Raw genomic sequence first — 14,251 nt, forward strand, 5'->3', positions numbered from 1 at the left:
TGAAATTATTACATTCGACTAAAAAGGGAAAGCTGATGAATGTTTTGGAAAATTTAGAAATTTACCTTACACAAAAATGTAATTCTGAATCAAGTTTAAATGAGAAAAGTACAGAAGATAACCCACTGTTTAGGCTAGCATATAATCATTTAAGAAACAAAAAGAAGAAAAAAAGAAGAAAAACTTGAAGATCCTAAATTTATATAGTATTCTCATTCAGTTCAACCAAAATTGTATGTATTGATCATTTTTATAATATTTCATAAGTTCTCTTTACTCTTTGATATGATGTATTGGGACACAATACTCCTTCAAATTGTAAAACAAAAGATTGTGTCATATTGTGTTATTCTTTGATCTAACCACTGATGAAGGGAATGGTTGAGATTTCCCGAAACATGTATGGTTTAATAAATAGTGTTTCTTTCATTTAATGAGTGTATTGATCAAGGCGGATTTAAATAAACTATTATAAATAGTTATATTATACATTCGACGTAGCTCACGACGACGCCAAGAATGTAAGATCACAACTTAAACATACACTAGGGAAGCTGACCCACACTAACATCTTTGTAGTGAACGTGCCCCACAGGCATGATTTGAGTAGAGACTCGTGTGTGAACATTGAAGTGGACAAGGTCAATACAGATATTGTTAAAATTTGTAAATATTTTCGGAATACTCAGGTTATTGAATACAGCAGTTTTGAGAGATACTGTTATACAAAACATGGCCACCATCTAAACAATTCAGGTAAACGAAAGATAGCAAATATTGTTCTAGATTTTTTTTAATCTTAAGATATGTACTGTAAAATAGGCAACTCCCTTGAGTTATAATACTGACCAGGAAAACTAGTAGAAAGAGCCAGCTGTACTTCAAGCTGGCTCAATCAACTAGAAAAAGAAACTCAGGATAGTAAGGAATTTCAAGTTACCCAATTGCAACAGTCACGTTTTAGGGAGGAAGGGGGTCTGAGATTGCTCTTGGTAAACTGTCAAAGTGTAGTAAATAAACAATTAAAATTCAGTACATTGATGGAATCTTATGAGACTGATGTGGTGAGTGGAATCGTGGTTGAAAGAAGGGGTGGGTAATAGAGAAGTATTTCCAGAAGGGTACACAGTCTATCGTAGAGACCGAGGAGATAAAAAGGGAGGGGGGTGTTTATTCTGGTGAAGGAAACTTACTGTTCACATGAATGGTTTACCGATGAAAGGGATGAAATATTAGGGATAAAATTAGTTTGTGATAATATGAAGGAGGTGGGAATTATAGGAACATACAGGCCTGGAAGAGAGGAAAGAGACATGGAAATCTTTGAGAAAATAATAGATTATACTCATAAAAACAATAATAATGATATGGTAATAATTGGGGGAGATCTAAATTTGCCCGAAGTTGAATGGAATGGAGCTGCAAGTGAAGCCCATGAACAGAAACTGGCAAATAAGTTAATTTGGGAGGGAGGATTTACACAAGTAGTACAAGAACCGACTCATCTCAATAACCTACTAGATGTATTCTTGGTTAAACCATGGGAAATTGTTGATAAAACTGAGGTAATTGAAGGTATAGGAGACCATAAGGCTGTAATAATGGATGTAGTACTCGTACCAAAAAGGCTTAATAAGAGGGTTACACAAGACAAGAAATTGTACAGAAAAACTAAAGTTGATGAATTTGGGACTTACCTTAAATCACAATTCAGTTGTTGGATAAGTGAAGGGAGTAACGTGGATACACTTTGGGCTAAATTTAAAGGAATCATTTGGGAAGGAGAGAAGAGATCTGTACCTGTTAAGAAGGGTCAAATGACCTCAGACCCTGTTTATTATACAAGGGAAATAAGAAAATTAAAAAGAAAATGTAGAATAGTAAGCAGGAAAATCAAAGAGGGTAGGGAGAGTAGAGAAACTAGAAAACAGCTAATGAGGGAACTGAATAGAGTGAAAAAGGAAGCAAAAGAGAATTATATGAATGGCATACTTCAAGAAGGTAATGACCACAAAGGGAAATGGAAAAAGCTGTATTCATATATCAGGAATCAAAAAGGAAAAGGAATCCAAATTCCTGCAATGGTGGGAGAAGGGGGTGAACACTATTTAACAGATACTGAGAAAGCAAACCTATTTAGTAGGGAATTTAGAGATTCAGTAGATGATTGTCAAGAGTTGGAAACCGAAACAGAAGATAGAGAGGGAGAGAGACAGAGGGAAACAAGAAGCTTCTCATTCACAAATGAAGATATTTTCAGAGAAATCCAACTGCTTCAGCAAGGAAAAGCAGCAGGAAGTGATCAAATTACTGGGGAGGTATTAAAGACAATGGGGTGGTACATAGTGCCTTATTTAAAATTTCTCTTTGACTATGTCATAAATAATAGTGTAATACCAAAGGAATGGAAGGAATCTATAATAATACCAATTTATAAAGGAAAGGGTGATAAAAGGAAACCAGAGAACTACAGACCAATCAGCCTGACCAGTATAGTTTGTAAAATATTGGAGAGTTTAATATCGAAATACATCAGAGGGATATGTGATGATAAAAATTGGTTCATGAGGAGCCAGTATGGATTTAGAAAGAAATTTTCTTGTGAGGCACAACTGGTGGGATTTTTTTAGCAGGACATATCAGATCAATTGGATTCAGGAGATCAGTTAGATTGCATAGCCATAGATCTTTCCAAAGCCTTTGATAGAGTGGAACATGGAATATTATTAAAGAAATTGGAGGGAATAGGATTGGACGTAAGGGTTACACGTTGGATAAAAACATTTCTAAATTCAAGGGTTCAGAAAGTCAAAGTAGGAAATAATGTATCTCAGGAAGAGAAAGTTTGGAAGGGAATTGCACAGGGTAGTATAATCGGTCCGTTACTTTCCTTAATATACGCAAATGATTTAGGGAACAATATAACATCAAAAATAAGATTGTATGCAGATGACATAATTGTTTATAGGGAAATAAACAACATTGAGGATTGTTCAGAATTACAAAGGGACCTTGAAAATATCCAACAATGGGTTGAAGAAAATAATATGAAGGTTAATGGAGGCAAATCAATTGTTACAACTTTTACAAACAGGAGCTTTAAAACTGAATATGAGTATACTTTGGATGAGGTAGTTATCCCAAAAGATGGCAAGTGTAAATACTTAGGTGTGAGATTTGAAAGTAATTTGCACTGGAAGGGTCATATTGATGACATTGTTGGGAAAGCATACAGATCATTACATGTCATAATGAGGCTACTTAAAGGGTGCAACAAAGAATTAAAAGAGAAAAGTTACCTAAGTATGGTTCGTCCATTATTGGAATATGCAAACAGTGTTTGGGATCCTCACCAAGAATACCTAATAAAAGAAATAGATAGTGTGCAGAGGAAAGCAGCAAGATTTGTAACAGGGGATTTCAGGAGAAAGAGTAGTGTATCAGAAATGTTAAAGGAACTTGGGTGGGAAACTTTAAGTAAGAGAAGGGAGAAAACTCGACTTATAGGATTATATAGAGCCTATACAAGAGAAGAAGCATGGGGAGATATCCGTGAGAGGCTTCAGATGGAAAATAATTATATCGGCAGGACTGACCACAAATATAAAATTAGAAGGAATTTTAGCAGAAGCGATTGGGGTAAATTTTCATTCATTGGGAAGGGTGTGAAGGAGTGGAACAGTTTACCAGGGGTAGTGTTTGATCCTTTTCCAAAATCTGTACAGATATTCAAGAAGAGAATAAACAGCAACAGAGAAAATAAATGAAGTGTTAGAGGGCATTCGACCAGTGCAGGTTATTGTAAATTTAAAAAATGTGTGTGAATAAATTAATTCCATCCCCTGGTCTAAGGAGTTTGGACAGCCAAAGTAGGGGACTGCCTGTAGGGGTGAAGTACAGTGGGGACTTCGAGGGCCCTGGGACCGCTACGGTAGCTGTGAAGGCCCTTCAGGAACTCTGAAAAGTGGTGGCAAAAGGGGCTCTGGTTAAGACGCAGCAGGTTGTTATGCTACTTAGGATCCAGAACGGGTAAAAAAAAAAAAGTAAATAAATAAATAAATGCAATGTAAATATTAATCTTATACTAGTTGTATAGTATCATTTGAAGTAATTCCACATACTGTATATCAGTTGAATATATTTGTAAGTAGTACAGGAGATATTATAAGTAGAATTTTGTAAACAATATAAATTTATTAAGGATGAGCTGTGTGTGTTTAATAGAAAACATTGTTAGCATAAATTGTACAATATTGTATTATAGGAAAATTTTCTTCTCTTGTTAATTTAATATTTAGTGCTTGACAATAATGTATTTTAGTGTACCATTTGCCACCGAGGTAAACACCTCATTTGCAAATAAAGAGATTTTGATTTGATTTTGAAGTGTGGTTGGTCGAGTTTATTGCATCCCGTATGAGCTTGTTTTTTTATAGCAGCCCAAATATCCTTAATACAGGTGTTTATTGAGGGAGTTAATAAAACATTTCCAAGATTCTCTTCGTCTTTCGTTGAAAACTTTTCTCAAGTGGGCAGTGTACTTTTTATATGGCAAATAATTGGCAGGTGTGAAATTTTGATTTAGACTTTTGAGCAGGCTGAGTGTTTGTTTCACCATAGCGGCGCATTGCTTATTCCACCAGTGAATGTTAAGTCGTCTAGTAGATTACTATATTTGTGATAATGAAAAGGATGATATATATCTAGGTAGTTTTGAATATGCTGATATAAGGAAGTATAGGTAGAAGATGTTTGTGATGCAAATTTAATGTGATGTAAAATATAATCGTGAAAGAGGCCAAAATCAAAATCTTGCAGATTCCGTGTTCTACGCTGAGGTTTTAAAACTATGTTCAGCGGGTGAAGTTGTGTAATAATGCCAATAATGATAGGAAAATGATCACTTAGACGAGTGTCTTTGTGCGTGTACCACATTGATTTATGGACAATATTTTCTGAACAAATTGATAGATCTACTGCACTATTAGGGTGCCCGGGTGGAGATAGCCACGTAGGGGAGCCATCATTTAAAATAAACAAGTGGTTATTTAAGACTGCATTAAGAATATGACGACCTTTTGTTGTGATATAGACACATTCCCAGTTAGTGTGATGTCCATTGAGATCACCTGCTATTATTAAGCTGTCTTGGGATGAAAACTGTGAAAAATAGTGATGTCATTGAAAGGCGTTGCCTTGTATGGAAGGTGGGCAGTAGAGGTTCACGATAAGGAAATGTTGTACTCTCACAGCCAAGGAGCATGTGTTAGGAATCATGTAAGGTAGCAAGACATTAGTATATGGTATTTGCGATGCAATTAAAGTGAGTACCCCACCACATCCACAATCATCGAGTCGTTCAACATTATAACCCTGGACTGAAAAGGTGGAGTCAGGTTTTAACCATGACTCTTGTAATATAATAATATGGGGATGATATTCTTGAATGAGAAGTATTAATTCATGCTTTCTTTGGAGTAATACTCCTTCTGTTCCATTGCAGTATGCGCATTCTCCTCTTTCAAAAACTGACTAACCTTGTTAAAGAGGATTTTTAATAAATGAGCCCATTGAGGTTGTTCACCCAAAACGTCTGCTAAACGCTTGAAGTCTTGCAGTATTTTTGCTTGAACATTCTTTGTTAATCACGGTAGTGTACGGCTATCAGATGAAGCCTGAGGACATTCTGAAGGGGAAGCTGTGCTAGTTGACTGTTCTACTTGCACCTTTGGCTGTTGAGTCTGTGAAATAGATACCCACGGAGCATGCTCCAAGATAGGACTGCGTAATATCGCGTGATAGCCTGCTCTATCAAAGCCTGGCGGGGGAGCTGGACGAATTGGTTTTTGAATCACTTCAGTGAATTTCCGTTTACGAGGAGTCTCACGTGGAGACGTCGAATTGCTTGTACTAAGCTGTGGAAAGAGTTGTGGGACGCTTGGGGGGAAAATCCTGTCGGCTGGAGTTTTTCTTGGGCTTCCTGGAAGGAAATATTGTCTATACACATCATGCGCTTGATTGCGATTTGCTGCGGATCCTACACTGTGATTCAGCCCACAATGTAGGCATTTACGCATTAAATCAGAACATGTGCGAGTTTCATGTGTCTTAGAGCAGTTACCGCATCTCGGGTATTTTGTTCTGCAGTTTTTGGCTGTATGCCCATAGTGTTGACATTTCCCACAGATAATAGGGCGAAAAATGAATGCCTGAACCTCTAGCATTACGTGGAAAATAGTAACGAATTCTGGTAAAATTTGGCATTTGCAGGTTAATTTTATCGTTCCTGTAGGAACAAAGTTAGCTTGCCCATCAACTGACACACGTCTGTTGAGCCATTGGGCTTTAACTATAGGAACGGGGGATTCAATGTATTTGATGATGTCCTCCTCAGTTAACTTCTTATCGACTCCCCAAATTAATCCAATGCGAAACAAGCTGGATTCCGGAATGAAAGCTTTAAGTTTATGAGAAGTCAAAATGGGGTGTTTTAGAAAAATGTTGGCATTGTCAGCTGAGTCAAATAGAATTTGAATGCACTTTGCACCTTTCAGTTTGATAGATATTATACCTACAATTTTATTATCGTAGAAGAGTCTACCAAGCGCCATGGGATGAATATTTCCCGTGTTTTTCTCATCAGCTGACTCAACATAGATTACATATGGACCGCAATGTCCTGAATAGTAGTAAATCAGATTAGTTATAACGATCTTGTCAGATTGTATATTGGATGAAGATTGTTCACCACCGAGAGCTTGTGTGATGTCACTATTATTGGTTGACCGCACTGTTTTTTCATGTTCAATATTACTGGAAATGTCCATGTCCGGTGAACGGTTAGTACCGCCACCCCCACTATCAGAAAGAGCCATACGTATACCGTAATGCTTGCACTATGGAATAATGCACTTGTCGCACACGACACAATTAGGAAAGTAGAACCGCAAACTACCACTGTTTGAAACGAACTGCAGCAAATTCTTTTCTGAGAGAATAGGCCTCCATTAAAAAAGAATTTAAGGTAAAAATGTTGCAGATCAGTGGTGATTGATTGCATGATAAAATAAAATGATAAAAATTCAATATATTGAATAGATGAATGAAGAATACTAAATCAAACTGGAATTACAAATGGATGTAAGTTACAAAGAGAATGAGGAAGATCCTGGTTATGGTGGATGAACCTGGTAAAGAAAGTATGAAATAAATGGGCCTGGAATGGAATATGGTGATTGATCAGGAGTGGTGAAAGGATAGAATATAAAAGAGAAGAACCATACTATTCCCAAATCAGAGCATCTGGTTAAAGGGAAATGATTTATTCAGACATTTCACAACAGCACGAGACAAAACTATGGAACACAGCAGGCCTACATAAGCAAAAAACCGTGACTTTCTTATTTCAAATAACGAAGTGATTAGAGAGATACATATGAAAGAGGCTCTGCAGTTTATTCTGCAAAAATCAATGCTGCTTCAAACAGTGTCAGTGTGACAAGAATGACTTACTCGGCAAGATTACTGCCTTTTTGTACGTAATTAACTATCGTTAGTATACTAGAAAGAGTTTAACATGCATTAAATGTGTGAACGAATAGTGCATGATTGCACTCCCTATTAGCAAATAAAAGAAGACGGATAACCTAACCTCTCAGATAGCCTAACCTGATACGTGGCGATTCTTCAATATAGGATAAGACACATAAGGGTTTTATCTCATACAGATTTTCGTGCAGTGTCATAGCAAGCTTACACCTACCAGCACCTGTAATTAACTATCACGAGCAACAGTTTGCACACGGTTTGTTAACGAGTAGTATCGTTGGTCACAGTCGCACACTTATCACGCTCGGGCAACGCCACCACCCACCCAGTATCAACGATTTCAGGTTTACTGTCCGACAATACCGAGTAAATACTGAATATCACGTGAAATGTACATGAAAGCTATTATTGTACTCGTTTTATGTGTATTGATCGCTTTGTGTATGCACGAGTACGATGTTTTTACGATAAAGAGTGCCATAAAATCCTTACCACTTGTAGATTCGGTAGTAGTCTCCTTCCAAGTGATATTTCAGTGGTTGTATACACTATTTCAACGATACGCTGGCACAGTACAGATTAGAACGAGCAGAACTTCACACGGTGAGCGAATATTTACTGCTGACGAACTGAAAATCTACACTCGTGAAGAGACGGGGTTGTATCTTGCTATATTAGGCAGAGTTTATGACGTAAGTGAAGGCAAGGAGTTTTATGGACAAAAAGGACATTATCGTCATTTTACAGGTAAGTATATGAAAATTTTACATAGCTCGCGTAAGGTCTTCCGAAAGTACAATTATAGAGCATGAGATGAACAAGAAGTTTCCTTTCCTCTGTCTTGCGGAACTGTCTAACCTCACTAACCCAGTCTTCGCTTCCCTTCGATTTTCTTCTCATTTTGTGGATATATCGTTAGTCGTTTGATTTGTTGGCTCGTGTTATTGTTAGATGCTTCCCGATAGATTTGTTTATTAGCGCCATACACATTTACAGTATACCAGTGTGAATCATGTGAATGAATCTGCATGTTCAGGTTAATGCAGCAGCTAACAGGAGTTCTGTCTTCTGCATTGCCATATAAAATAGGTTAGAATAAAACCTAATTTTATCTCTGGTTTATTTAAGGCTGTGATAGTAAAGATGTTGCTAAAACATGATACATCACCACAGTCATGGATGCTTTTGAGAAATATTTATTTCTCAATGGTTCAGTTGTTCTGCAAAAGCATTTTCTGGTCTTTGTATTATAGACGTGGTCTGCCTCTGGTTTGCTTATGATTTAAGTCAATAAATCAATCACCACTGATCTGCATTTAGGGCTGTCATTCAGGTGACAGATTCATTGTCAGATTGTTTATGTAAGTCTTTTCTTAAATGATTTCAAAGAACTTCGAAATCTATTGATTGAATGTCTTTCTTTGTCAATTATTCAAATCCCTAACTCCTTAAGTTACTTCTTGTTGGTCCTTGTGAATTCCAATTTGTCTTCATATTATGATATTTCCTCTTTTTTTTAAACTCGGTTCAAGCTTAGGCCTATTCATCTACTAATGTCATTCCATAGCCTACCGTTTATTCACTGACATCTCAAGCAGCTTGTCTCCTTACGCCTAAGTCTTTCCAGCCCAAGGTTAGCAACATTTTCATAACACTACGGTACTCTTTTGTCAAAAATCACCAAGAACAAATGATGATGCTTTTGTTTGGATCATTTCCAGTTCTCGAATCAAGTGGACTAATCCTGGTGAGGGTCACATACATTGGAACCATACTTTAATTTGGGTCTTATCAACGACTTGTACACCCACTCCTTTACATTCTTATTGCAGCTCCTAAATACCATAATAACTAGGGCTTGAAAAAATGTCTGCTGACCTAGGCACCAGTTCTGAAAACTAGGCACCACAATAATACGACTACAATGTGAGGAATAAGCTTACATGTTTTGGGCTTAAATTAGAGTTAGTAGAAGGAAAAAGTACAAACTTTACTTGGTGTACAGGCTAACCTTTGAAGACTACAGCACTGTGTAATTTTTGTGCTACATTGTCCATGCATGTCTTGTAATTTGAGCATTGAAATACCCGTTTTTCCTTATTATGAAAAACGAAAATCCACAGCCTGTTTCCAGTCATTCAACCGGGACAGGAATGGAATGAAGTCCCCATCTAGCGGCGAGGATAGGAAATGGCCTGCTGCCGAAGCCTGTCGCACTACTTTGGGGCAGTGATAAATGACTGATAGATGAAATTAAATGTTAATGGAGGGTGTTGCTGGAATGAAATATGACAGGGAAAACCAGAGTACCTGGAGAAAAACATGTCCTGCCTCTGCTTTGTCTAGCACAAATCTCACATGGAGTGACTGGGATTTGAACCACGGTATCCAGCGGAGAGAGGATGGATCAAAATTCTCTTGGGCCATTCATGTTTACTCCTGTGGGGGGGGGTGGTTGAATAACACCATGGTAGCCCCTGCAAGAGGCGACTTAAAGGGTCCTCAAAGGGTTTCAACTTGGAAATGTGGGTTAGCAACCACGGGACCCTTTAGTTGAGTCCTCACTTTGCTTCCACTTACTTGTGCCAGGCTTCACTTTCATGTATTAAATCCGACCTTGTTCTTTTCCGACCCCAACGCTATTAGGTTCCGAAGGCTGGGGAATCCTTCATTTTCATGCCCCTCATGGCCCTTGTCTTTCTTTGGTCAATACCTTTAATTTTTGGAAGTGTCGGATCCCTTCCGTTCTCTCTCTCTCTCTCTCTCTCATTAGTGTTTAGTGTTGCATGGTTGCCTAGTTGTACTTCCTCTTAAAATAATAATCACCACCACCACCATTCATGTTACATACATACATATTATATGCGAACCTTTTCTTGAGCCCAATTTTTACAGGGAGTGGAGTAAGGAGGGAGCTCTGCCGCTTCCGGTTATACTGCCAACTGAATGGAAATGAAATCTGAATTGAATCGATATTATGATCGATCGATATACATTTTCTAAATCTTTATTATGTTAGCACGAATTCTCTGAAATTACACTTCCACAATTACATGCACAATTGTCACTGCTATCTGCAGTATTATTAACTGTCAGACATATCACTTCCACAATCACTTTCACAATCGTCACTGCTATTTGCAGTACTATTAATGACAATCACGTCCATGGCGGTTTCCATGTCACTGTTGTGCCTCCGGTTATCCTCTTCCCGTTCTTTCACCTTTCTGCAGTACTACTCCCAAACTGCGGCAGATACTACATTGAATGACCCAATGGTGAGTCGTCGTAAGTTAACTGCTGACATGTCTCCCGTAATATTTTGTTGTTTGAATTCCCGTTTTATTTTTGCTCATGCCAATTCAATGGCGTTCAGATCACAGTTGTATGGGGGAAGATGAAGGACGACGTGACCTGTTTCACCAGCCATGACGTCAACAACATAAATTTTATTAGGAGGCCTGTTTTCCTCAACTAATCTATACAGGGCCCCTTTCCGTTGATTTGCGTCACAGACAATGCTTCTCTTCTGTAGCCACTCGACCATCATCACTCGTGTATCATACCTCAATGGTATTTTATCCACATGTCGAGAATAATATGGTGTATAATCCAAAACTATCACAGATACAGAAGGTAAATTAGGGAGCACGGATGTTTTGAACTATTTCTCAAAATTATGGGAATTAATTTGGCCATGGTAATCACCTTGGATACTTCTGGCTGCAGATACTAATTGTGCTTCTCCCATGAACCCATTCTCAGATCCAACACTTACAATGATTAGCCTTTTTGAAGAGCTTCCCCATGCTGTAACACCCACAACATCGTTTTGTCTCTGCCAGCATTTTCCAGTTGTCAAAATATTATCAATCCAGGACTCGTCCAAGTAAAATACTGCCTTGCCTTCTTCCCTAGCATGTTTAATTGTGACTAGGAATTGTGCTCGCCAATCAACTATGTCTGCCCGCTCCAGTAATAAAACACGTTTGTTTTTGACCTTTGTAACTGTTCGCTCTCCTAAGCTTCTCATTAGAGAAGACGAAAGTTATTACCTGGGGACACATGAATATAAAATAAACTATATGTGGCTTGCCTGCAAATTGCCATGCAAATAGAATCAATTAACATTCCATGGTTTCCCATTTCTCTATGTAATGTTTGGGCGCCAGCGTTACATTTTAAACAAAACTGTAAAGCAAAATTTATATTTACTAGCATAGAGACTTATACTTAAATCACAGGGGTAGGATTTTAAATAATTAACCATTAAGTATCCCTTAAGAAAGAAAATTAATGCAATATAAAATACAAATGAAATTATTACCAAAAAAATGAGATTAATCGGAAAAGTTCCTTTGAGCGTGGAGGGATTTAAGAATTTACCGAAATTAACTGTTGCTTGCTTTATCTAATTGAAGCTCACCAATTGCAGCTTCCGTTGAGGTCATCTATTTTCCGTGGTTACACGTTCCCCTCTTCTCGCTGTAGAATTGGCTCCATGGACATCCTTCCTTCCTTCTGTGATGTGATTTGGGCTATCTGGACTAGCACTCCCTAATTGCCTAGTCTTTAAATTAGACATTGGCCCTATACTTGTGAAAATTGATCAGCGTTGATCGTAGGAGGAGAAAATTCAGAGCTATGAATTTTTCCATGTTAGCAGAAATCTCAATCCAACTTAGCTAATCTACTGATACTATACAGACTTGTACTAAATGCCACGGACTTGAACTAAACGTAGTTCTTCGTCCAGAATAATTAGTGAATATCTCACAAGCTGTAAGCTTGTTTCATCTCACGCAGATCTGACAGCATCACAGCAGCTAAGTACTGTGTCGAAGCGACAACACACTGTACGAAAATAACTGTCTCGAAGAGAGCACTCACTGTCTCAAAAATCAATAAAGTAGTTGACATTCTCATAGTGATGTGTGTGAGTATCCGCGTTAGATAATATATCACCGGGCTCTCCCCACTCTTGATAACAGCTCAATGCCAAATTACAATACAACGAAACATCTGATTCGTAGATCGCATTATCATCTCCCTCTCTTCTTACTTGACAAGTCCAGTAGGCGTGGCGATGATGTAATCTGCTGGCATGCTAGCCTTGCACGCGGGTAGCTATGTAGTGCCTCTTGCTCATGAGTAAACCCCGTGAGTCATCCAACTTCCCCGCTTCAAGAATAACTTTTCCTTGTACACAAGTATGAGATGAAATGACAACAACTCTGTCTCAACATTGACCATATTTACAATACATAATGAATTCCTATCCTACATAATATAATAAGTTAAATAATAAATGATGTTCTAATATGTACAATATGATTCCAAAAGCCTTATTTACAAATGATTGAAGTTAAAATAAATATGTCATATAAATAATTGCCGATGGCGATAATCTTGATATCGAGTGATATCGCGTGAAAGTATGGCTGGAGAAGCCTGGACGGTTACACCTTCTTCCACACAAATCGCATATTTTTCAAAACTTTTCGGAGGGCAGTTGTGCTCCACTCCCACTGAATGTCTTCTTTCAGCACAGGGATCAGGCTGTTCACGGTAGGTACCACTGTTTGGATGGCATAAAAGTTTTCTATGGTGTCCCTTATCACTCGTTTGTCGAAATTGTCCAGTTGTATCTTCCCTTGAGTTTTCTTCCTACGATAAAGAGGAGAACATCATACAAAACTTGCACATGAAACCCTACTGCTATCCATAATGATATAGGTTAGAACAAATTAGTTAAACTGGTTAGACAAGCCTACCTATTTTTACAAGGGATGGCGGGAGATTCACCGGGGTGAGAGGCAGAAAATGACTTAATCCTCTTTATAGTTGCCGCAGATATGCCCATGTACACGGCAGCTCGTTTAAGAGACATGCTGAGAGGAGTTTTTTTTTCTCTATAGCACAGCATTCGGCAACTTCTACTATTATTTCCCTTCCCTCGCTGTGTATAACCTTTGAGGGGCGTTTCCGTGGCGGTGTTCTAGGTGGTTCCTGTGATGTAATGGAATTTTCCACACTCATGTTCATTCCCAACCTATATTTTGAATTTGCTATGTAAACAACAACAGTACTAGTACGTAAAGTGTACGCCAGATGTCTCTCGGTGATGCATAGTCAATTCATAGTTCGTGTTTCAAAGGTTGCCAGTACGGATGTCGAAGATAACCGAAGTCTACCGATTCAGCAATAGAGAGCTCAAGGCTCAAGAAAAGGTTCGTGTACTTTACATACATACTCATTGCAACTATTTTCAAGTTCCAAGATATTAGACTGCAGGTTTTCAGTACAGTCTGTCATTAAGACCAAGTTGTTGGCACAATCCAAACTGCTTACTACATTTCTGCCTAACTGAAAAACTCCTCCTTGCCACTTTATACCTTTAAGTAGATGATCCATGTAAATTATGAAAAACAAAGGTGAAAGCCTTGTCTAACCCCTGTAAGTACCTTAAACCAAGACCTCATTCTACCATTATTAAGCCATGACAAAAGCCGACAAAGGGAACGCTACTGTAATCATGGACAAAGGTGACTATATCAATAAAGCACAAAATATTTTTTTTACAGAAAACAACTTCATAACCTCTAAAAATGATCCAACGAATAAAATACTAAGAGATCTAAAAACCATAATTAGGAACGTTTTGTTTTTGTTTAATGACCTTGAAAAATCCAAAATGATTATT

The 14,251-nt window shown here is 37.9% G+C and overlaps 2 protein-coding genes across 6 annotated transcripts in view; one reads left to right on the top strand and one right to left on the bottom strand.

Annotated features, from left to right (window-relative positions):
* LOC136872065 (focadhesin) overlaps window positions 1-8,174 on the bottom strand; it is a 226,888-nt gene extending 218,714 nt beyond the window's left edge. Inside the window, exon 1 of one of the 4 annotated variants that reach the window (XM_067145921.2) lies at window positions 8,041-8,174. The gene's annotated coding sequence lies outside the window, so the exon portion shown is untranslated. Of the gene's footprint in view, window positions 1-6,575; window positions 6,596-7,668; window positions 7,690-7,762; window positions 7,894-8,040 lie in introns of those variants that run through there. The other 3 variants (XM_067145922.2, XM_067145923.2, XM_067145925.2) reach the window with 3 other exon arrangements.
* LOC136872066 (neuferricin) overlaps window positions 7,795-14,251 on the top strand; it is a 35,953-nt gene continuing 29,496 nt past the window's right edge. For both annotated transcript variants that reach the window (XM_067145926.2, XM_067145927.2), the window contains exon 1: window positions 7,795-8,295. In XM_067145926.2, the coding sequence (XP_067002027.1) occupies window positions 7,938-8,295 (358 nt within the window). In that variant the 5' untranslated portion in view covers window positions 7,795-7,937. The remainder of the gene's footprint in view (window positions 8,296-14,251) is intronic.

The sequence above is a fragment of the Anabrus simplex genome, chromosome 4, assembly GCF_040414725.1.
Source record: "Anabrus simplex isolate iqAnaSimp1 chromosome 4, ASM4041472v1, whole genome shotgun sequence".
Classification (NCBI taxonomy): domain Eukaryota; kingdom Metazoa; phylum Arthropoda; class Insecta; order Orthoptera; family Tettigoniidae; genus Anabrus; species Anabrus simplex.